We start from the raw sequence: 8774 nt of genomic DNA, 5'->3' as shown, positions 1-8774 counted from the left end.
TTGCCACATCATCTATATTTGCTCCTTGATAATTTGGTTTCAGTACAGCTTAGTTGTTAAATTCCTGCATACCAGACACCTTGACATACTTCATTTAAAGAATTGTATCGTGGTAGCCAGTGTTCACTTTAAAGGTTTGCATCCTAACGGTTTGTTGCAGAAGCAAAGAGAGTATTTTTATTGTTTTAGGCTACTGTACAGTGTCAAATAGCAGCGTTCAACTTCGTCCGACACCCTAAACCGTCAGCTTAGTTCATTTGGTATATATCAATTATTAAAACCTTGTCACTTACCAGTTGAAAACTTAAAAATAAATCTGATCCTCCATTTTTGCTTTATAACTGATAAACCATGACTGATTATTAAAACTTAGGGTTACTTATTTCAGTTTTAACTAAATTCTGTGCAAACTAGGCTTGCATTACAGAAAGGTCCAATGACCACAGTTGGTCAATTTTTTAACAACCCAGTGGACTTTACATGACATTCAATGAAGTCAAAATTCATTAAATAGCTCAATTAAATCTAGATTTATTTAATATCATTTACAAAAGCAAGCACTCACTTGCTTGCTGCCTAGTTACAGTACTACAATATAACTGCATCTGTACCAAGAATTCATTAGGGTGGACCACAAAAAGCTTGCATGTGATGTGCTGAGAAATCAAGGCTGATTAATGGCAAGACTAAGCAGCTGCTTTGCAGAAAAGATGACATTCAAGAAAGATTTCCCTTTCTAGCTTGATACCCAGACAAAAGTTACTGCCGTTGTTAAATAGTCAAATACATGTATTTTAATCACGTAATTCCTTACATTTGTACAATACATGCTTTGCGTATTTCAACAGTGTCTGAAAGACTTGAAAATGTACATTTCCATGACGCCAACGCGGAACAATTTTGGTAGCCACAATAAAATATGTAGTCACATCTGTAATGAAAGTGTTGCAGAGTTGCAGCAGAGTTTTACATAGCAAACAGGATAAGGAAAGCAACCATCAAACAGAACAGTCCCATGGCTTCAGACAGGGCAAATCCCAGGATGGCATATGAGAACAGCTGCTGCTTCAGAGATGGGTTCCTGAAAACAAAAACAAACCACGTCAATGCATCAACATTAAAAAACAAAGCATGCACCAGAAATCTATTAATCTAATTGTAATATTTTTAGGATGTATACATGCAGCATCAAACCTAGCATAGCCGATAATGAGACTGCCGAACACAGTCCCAATTCCAGCTCCAGATCCCGCTACTCCGACTGTGGCAGCTCCAGCACCAATGAACTTAGCAGCGGTGTCAATGTCCCTGCTGATGGCGCTAGTCTGGAAGCCCCTCTGTGTGACCTGGGTGACAGAGCTCTGTTGAATCACAGCAACACTGCTCTGGAGAAAGAAATGACAAAAACTATACATGTCACCTTTAAAACCAATGCCATGAGTTAGTGGACATTCAAAACAATGCTGAAACAAATATTGGTAATAGGAAAAAACAATTACACACCGACTAAATTACAATTTTCATGATCATTTAATAATTTTGTTTAGCCATTTTCAATGTTAATCTTCGCAATGCAAAGAGTTCATTTTTTTCTATACATTTTAAATTAAAAACTAGTTTTGAATCCTGAAAAGCTAGTAAGTGGTAGTTGGGTTGGGGGTCTTTTTAGGTCTTAGGTTATTGGCCAGACTAGTTTACCTTGTGGTCTTTAACATTTGTGATGGATTTTGGACATTATTTCTGACATTTTATAGGATAAATGACTAGAAGCAATCAGTCAAAATTAGCAATAAGTGGTAATGGTCCTCTTACCTGTGTTTGCAGCTCAGGCCTGGACAGCACAGAGGCAGAGAGGGGTCTGTAAAGAGCCCGGGAACCAGCACGGACCTGCAGCAAAGTTACAAAAAATATATTGTTGTTAGCTACTCCCATTCTGAGCAGGTGGGAGGCAACTTGTATCACACTTTGTCAATCCATGTCATTCACTGCAATGCAAACACTTATGACTTGTGGCCTTTAATGATTTGAGTATAGTCTTTGGGTCAAAGTCACTCCTGGTTAGTTTGAAGTCTTGTTCCTATGTGGAGCTGGCAAACTACAAAAACACTGATGGCAAGCCTACTAACAACTTGTCCTGTTGTAATTCAAACTGGTTAACCTGCTAAAGCTACTTAAAAACAGAAATATGACCTTGGAGTAGGACTATCAACACGGGCTGCATATATTTTGTAACAAAAAAATGCACAAATACACAAAGTGATAGTTTGTGCATCAATGCCACAGCCCTGTTTATGAATTTTCTGCTTAACAATGCACTACATTGGGCAAACAGAGGCCGTAATGACCTTAGCTAACGGCCATGACTAAACATGTCGGCTACTAACGAAAGCAAAGGCAGTGGCAGTCTTTTGAACATAACATGCATGCACCTTATTCATGAATATTAGTCACCGGTTAAAAAGATGTCATTCTGTGCTTTAGCATTAGCAATCTAGCCTGTTGGCCTAGACTCCATTTAATATCCTTGCCAGTCAGCTACAGTCAAGTTCAACCAGAGGCCCACCGGATTTAATCGTGATATTAAGAAAGCAAGACTCAAACTTGCAGGATGAAAAACAACGAATAAAAGAAACTCACCAGAGCCGGCGTGGAGACGAACTTTGCACAGGCGTACATTTTCTACTTTAGGTAATGTTAACCGGTTCGGTCAAATCTGGTAGAAGCCCGGGTCTCTCTGAGGAGGAAGACCGGAGAAAAGTAAGGTCAAACGGGTGTAAAAATGCTCCACAAAGAAAATAAAGCCATTCATATGTACATTCATATCCATTCTGCATGCTATTCTCACTTGTGCACTGCAATGTGAAGTTAAGAGAGAGGATGAAAAGAGATTTATAAAGACAGACTTCTCATTCAAACTGCCATTGCCCACTTACCGACTGCAGAGGTCGAACCACAGTGGAAAAGTGCGCATGCGCTATGTGACGTATACAGAAGCCCGGATGATGACAATGGAAGGTCATTTCACAAAACTTTATTTAAAAACACTCGGATATCTTGGCTACATCCATGGTGCATACACCATATCCAATAACTTGTGTTGCCAGAAAGTGTTGAAAAAGATTATTTTTCCAACAGCTACATCGAGGGGAAACTAAAAGGGAACGTGATTTTAATGGGTTATTTGATATTTAAAGATATTTAAAGATGCATTCACCATAAAAAGTAGTTTGGCCTGACTGCATTGACAACAGACTTCTGAGGAAGCTTTCAACAGATTAGTTTTTTTTGTTTCTGTATGCATATGATGGGTGATAAAATAGGCCTGTATAATGTAGGTTACCTCTAAAATAACTATAAATACATTTCTGGTTAAACAGTTTTATTTTTGATGGAAAGTAGTGGTAAAATCTTCTTGTGAAGTTGTCACCGTTACCATTAAGATAACCCATTCTTATAGACCTTTGCTCAATGGGAACATGGGTCTATCCTAAAGGTGGAAATATTTGGCTGTAGCATTACTGCGGGTCAAACCAGGAAATATCGGCAATTTAGATGAGCTTAGCATGATCCTTACTAATTTCTGAAAGGCAATGTGCTTCCCTTTCCTATAGATTTGCATACAGCGCAGTGACACCTTTTCAGTGGATCAAGAATGTAGCTAGAAGGAGAAAACCCTGTTTCCAAGGGGTACTAAATGATATTGTGATTAGCATGATACCAGCACAAAATCTAACATTTTTGTCAAATAGTCTCCATCCTGTGGCTGCAGACGAAGTAGAATTTCAACCAGTATTTCAAAATGAGTTTTTTCCTCGTAACAAAAGCTGCCTGCCACTGTCCACTACCTGTTGTGGTGTAAATTTAACACTGTGCCCAGAGGGACTGACGGCTCGGGGCCCTGCCTGTGCATCTCACAGGCTGATGGTGGAGCTGTAGGCTACCAACACTGGGGCAGATTTGTAATCGTGATGAATGACTCCACAGCAGCTGGTCTGTGATAGAAAGGTAATGAGCACAGGGAGTCTGCCTTTGCTGCATGTTGGCTTTAAGAGAAGAATGTCTCAGTGGCTCCTCAGGTATGATCTTTTCAGTTTTATAGCTAACATGAAGCCACAGATTCAAACAGCCAGTAGATCATAAATATGAACATAAATGTAGAACCTGATTGCATTAAAAATCACAGAATAGCTGAACACAAGTAATTCTATTCTGTTATGTCCCATTCTATTTTGTTCTGTTCTATTATATTTAATTCTGTTTGATTGAATTCTATTGTGCTGTTTATTTTTGTTCTATTCTGTTTTGATGTTTTCTACTCAATTCTGTTCTACGATAAATCCGATTCTGTCGTGTTGTACTGTATTCTATCATTTTCTTTTCTATCCATAGGGTCAATCCTATTCTATTCTGAGTATTTTATTCTCACATTCTGTGTATAAAATTCCAATCTGTTCCATTAAACTATATATTGTTCTGATGAATTTTTATTTCTATAGTATTCTGTTATAGTATTCTATCCTATTCCATTCTTTTCTGTTATGTCCTAATCTATTTTTGTTATATTCCAAACATTCTATTTCAATATTTCTGTTAGCAGAGTGTTTCAAGTGTTTGCTTTGAGCGTTTTCACTCTGCTGTAGTAGTTGTGTGCCAAGTAGGTCCTTTTTAACAGCCTATTTCACATGATTGAATTCATCACCATGTCAGTGTTAGCAATAACCTCTGCTATGCTCAAACCAAACTTCTGTATCATAACACCAGAAAGTCACAAACCTGTTATTGCATCATTATATGCCCAATCTGGTCTGAGACTGAGAATAGTTTAAATATTAGTTGTAGCAACTAAGAATAAGGTCATTTCTGTAAAGGTCCAGCAGAGGGTGCAATATGGTCTAATGTGATCATAGCCTTGGTTGCCGGGGTCATGGTAACTGCACAAAAGAGGTGAGCAACAGAATATCACAACAACATTGTTCTATAATTCACTGGCAGATTATCAAGAACAGAAAATATCCTGTTCTGGTTATACATCTCAAAAACTATTCCATGGATAAAATATGTATTTATGCCATTTTTGTGATTCTGTTCGTAGATTGGTCTAAACCTGTTAATCTTCCTGTTAATTATGTAAGTTTAAGACAATACTATCATATGTCAGAACATTGCTGATATTGTATTACTGTTAATGCAAATGTAAGTGTAAGAATGTTTTGTAAGCCCAAGTGTAATGCGGACCCTTATAGGTCAGAGCTAGCCGTATGATAAAACATGAAGATTTACAATATATTAATTGCAAGACGGCACATATCAAAGTGGCCGTTAACTACCTGAGGTCAATGTCATACTGTCTAATTAACCAGGCAGCGGCTGTGTGGTCCTACATGGCTGTGGAAGGTGGGGAGTGCAACCGATCTCACGCACCCCCCACCACCTTTTACTTCCTCCTATTCAGAGGCACGCACGCACTCGCTGTCTGAGTTCTTGCATAGAACACTCGGAGACATTCCATTTGCATGCCCGCCCCATCAAGCTGGATGCACTCAGACTGGTAATAAAAGGCATTGACCCCCTTAACCTTTATGAATTACAATTTGTGCCTGCAGCACGTCCTGTCAGAGGCCTCAGAAAAGCAGGCACCTCAGCCGGGGTGTGTGCGTGTTGTTTTGCAGTTGTTAAGGAGAGGGGAAAAGGTTTTTACAGCTCTTCGTCGAAGCTCCTGACAAGCAGGGAGGAGGCGATCTGACAGGAGAAGCAGGGTAGGGAGGGACTGCAGCGCTGCTGATGGCTCCATGCTAATCTTCATTCCTGGATGCTGCAGAAGCTAGTAAGGCTCCCTTCTTTGTCAAGACCAAGGATGCACAGCCTGTAGGCCCACAGTTCATCTGCGCTCCACCTCTGATTTCTTACTCCCACGTACATTGCTTAAGGCAGTTATTTACTAAAGCTAATAGATAAATCAGATAGCGTCTTATGAAGACATCGGGCAAGTTAAATCTATCCAAACATTCGGAAAATCTGATTGTGGGGACAAAAAGAAATCAGGAAAAGAAGTTTAATAACTTAACTACAAGATCTAACTACAACACTATTCTTTGGTTATATAAAAGACAAGGACTAAACGACAGAAAATGATGTCACCCACATTAAGTTTTCACCCAGTACCCAATACTTAACTTAAAATTACTTCTTCATTTTTCATCACGTTTAAGGCCCTTCAAATAAAGTGCTCACTTGCAACATTTTTAACATTGATAAATGGTGGCAGATGGAGCAATCACTTTTGTGACCCCTCAAATAAAAAAACGTCAGGACATTTCTGGTGTTCAAATACTTTTTTTCTTATTTCTTTCCTAAATATCCAACTTGGGTAAGCATTGTTCTCAGGTATTACTGTTTAGGTGCCTTATGGTTTTGTGAATAAAACAAAATAAAATGCATCTGCAGTATACTGTATTTTACATTCAATGTACTGACAACAGTATTATTTTGCCAACCCACTCCTTTAATTCTCAATTCAATTTAATGCCACAGATCGCGTAAACAACTACTGCTAATGTGAGTTGCTCAAAACCTTTCATTTGAGTAAACTCTGTGTACACATGTTCTCATGGAGTTCACATGCAGAGCCCCTAGTAATACTTTGAGCAAAGCCTCATGTTGTGTCGAGCCTTTTTAGTGTTTTAAAAATAGCTATTTGGAGACTAGCATGAAAGTGCCACTAGCACTCCCATTCAAAAGGCCATTTGAGTGAAAAACGAGAATACGATCAATCTTAAAAGGGGCGCTTCCATTCTAAATATGCTTTTAAACAAAAGTTTGACTCGGTACATTCACAAAAAGTCCTTAGCTTGGATTTTAGCCAGAGTTATGCTTTAACAAATTTTACATACTGTAAATGCAATAACACAGGTCACCACACACGTCTATGATACACACTGATTTCAATAACTTCAGAAACATAGCAAAAGTTTTAATTTGTAATAAACAATGTTTTCTGCATCTCCAGTGGTTCCAGTTCCATTTTGATTTGTGAACACGTTAACACATACAGTAACTGTCCTTTCCTTGAAAGACATAGTGGGAGTGCAGATTCCTGGGGTCCTTACATTTACAGCCCCTCCCAAATAATCAAATCCAATGTTACGCCCTTGGGTCCTTATTATAAAGTCCCCAAACATGTAGAGTAGCCTTAAAGCTCAGAAACGTAGGAGTGTAATTTGCATTCCTCTCTTATATGGCAAACAGGCAATATCATCAAAGGGTTTCAAATATTAATGTTTATGGTAGTGGGTTATCTTTTCTGTTGACGTATAAGTCTTACTATCAATTCAAATGTTATTTATTTGGCTTTACAGTCTATGGTATTAGATCAATTCAAGCTTAAAGCAGGAGAAGTAGACAATTAAATTATCCCTAGAAAGCCATTTCTAAATAACCAGAATGTGACGGTGCTTTTCTCCGGGGTGGTACAGTCAATCTTAAAACAGCGATCATCATACACCATGGTAACACTTGCTGTTTTATTCCCTGAGCAAACTGCATAACAAGACTTTCCCCCCCTGAAAAATGCCCACATAAGTTGTTTGTTCAAGCAGCAGTTAAGACTGATATACTGTACATATATCATTTTTAATTTTTTTTATATGAATGACTTTTCTAGTGGTTGTTTCCCCTGGTGTCCATAGTGATTATGAAGGGAGCAAAGCAAGAGGTAAGTTGTTGAAGTCAAGGGAGCCAAATTCTGCGTAAGGAGTTAAGATTGGGGTGGCAGATGGACGGAAAACGCACCAGTGGGTTGTTTTTCATGGCACTACTAGGGGCGCTAATTTATAAAACGCTTCTGTGGGTCTTATATAGAGGGTAGGAATAATATATACAGTATCGTGGTATGGTCTGGAGGACTTGCTGGGAAAACAGGTGGAAAATCAGGTTGAAACTGAATCCAGATCACTTTGTTTTAAAGACCTTCACACACACTTGAGCTCGGCAATGACTCATCTTGCGAATTCTTTAATCTGTGTGGGTCATAGAAAGAAGCTGAGAACCTGTTTCGTTGACAGTGTAGACAGTCCAGTAGCCCACGGTATCCCTGATACCACTGGAAATCATCACACAGAAATGCACCAAGGATTCTTTAGCTCTGAAAGATATAAAGGACATTAGCATTTACAAAATTGATTTTTCAACAAATCCATAATAACACTGATCTTTGTGCAGCTTGTGAGCAGCGCAGTTGGAAATGGTCTAAGAAATGCTGAGGCATGCGGTATCATTAGTCTTTATCCTGACTTTTCAGCTAAGTCTGTAACACCTCTATATCAACTGGACGCCCCATGCCTAGGGATTTTCATCTGAACAGTGATTTTAATAATAATTCCTTAACAGCAGTGCTGTAATACTATTATTAGCTAGATTTTAAATAAATTGTAAAACTGACATATAACACTTGCGTGAACTAAGCTTTATTTCTCTTTCCTTTCTCTGTTTAACATCAGGAAATTCAAGCAGTGACTGTGTGAACAGGAGCGTGGCTGACAGGGGCAGCCGTGCGATGATTGGTTTACGGATCTGTGCTTTTTCTAGTGACTTCAAGGTCACCGAGATTTATAATGAAATGGCTTATGACACTTTAGTAAAAGCCACCCAAAGCTGATGACAGGAAAAGAAAACGAGCCGGCCACTTTAGAGGAATCTGCTTGACCTCATACTGTGATCCATTACTAGGATGTGCTGTTGTCTGTTTTTATTATAACACCTTACAAAGATGTGCACGT

The 8774-nt window shown here is 38.7% G+C and overlaps 1 protein-coding gene across 2 annotated transcripts; it reads right to left on the bottom strand.

Annotated features, from left to right (window-relative positions):
- Positions 1 to 515: 515 nt before the first annotated feature.
- On the bottom strand, positions 516 to 3040 carry atp5mc3a (ATP synthase membrane subunit c locus 3a). 2 transcript variants are annotated; one of them, XM_034885097.1, is made up of 5 exons: positions 2934 to 3040; positions 2638 to 2734; positions 1813 to 1887; positions 1195 to 1385; positions 516 to 1081 (listed from the first exon to the last, which is right to left on the bottom strand). In XM_034885097.1, the coding sequence occupies exons 2-5, from the start codon at positions 2674 to 2676 to the stop codon at positions 967 to 969; spliced, it is 420 nt and encodes a 139-aa protein (XP_034740988.1). In that variant the 5' UTR covers positions 2677 to 2734; positions 2934 to 3040; the 3' UTR covers positions 516 to 966. The 2 variants fall into 2 exon arrangements, with proteins under 2 accessions (XP_034740988.1, XP_034740989.1); XM_034885098.1 differs by having other exon boundaries at positions 2846 to 2969.
- Between the last annotated feature and the right edge of the window lie 5734 nt (positions 3041 to 8774).

The sequence above is a fragment of the Etheostoma cragini genome, chromosome 11 (genome assembly GCF_013103735.1).
Source record: "Etheostoma cragini isolate CJK2018 chromosome 11, CSU_Ecrag_1.0, whole genome shotgun sequence".
NCBI classification, from domain to species: Eukaryota; Metazoa; Chordata; class Actinopteri; order Perciformes; family Percidae; genus Etheostoma; species Etheostoma cragini.
The sequence above is the reverse complement of the archived record's forward strand: the minus strand, read 5'-3'. Positions and strand labels throughout refer to the sequence as shown.

What these genes read in the sequence shown, in the direction of transcription:
- atp5mc3a (XM_034885097.1), bottom strand. Translation starts at nt 2,676, where the DNA reads ATGTACGCCTGTGCAAAGTTCGTCTCCACGCCGGCTCTG. An exon ending in GGCCTGAGCTGCAAACACAG is followed by an intron (nt 1,386 to 1,812) that starts GTAAGAGGACCA and finishes TTCTTTCTCCAG; the next exon opens with AGCAGTGTTGCTGTGATTCA. An exon ending in CTCATTATCGGCTATGCTAG is followed by an intron (nt 1,082 to 1,194) that starts GTTTGATGCTGC and finishes TTTTGTTTTCAG; the next exon opens with GAACCCATCTCTGAAGCAGC.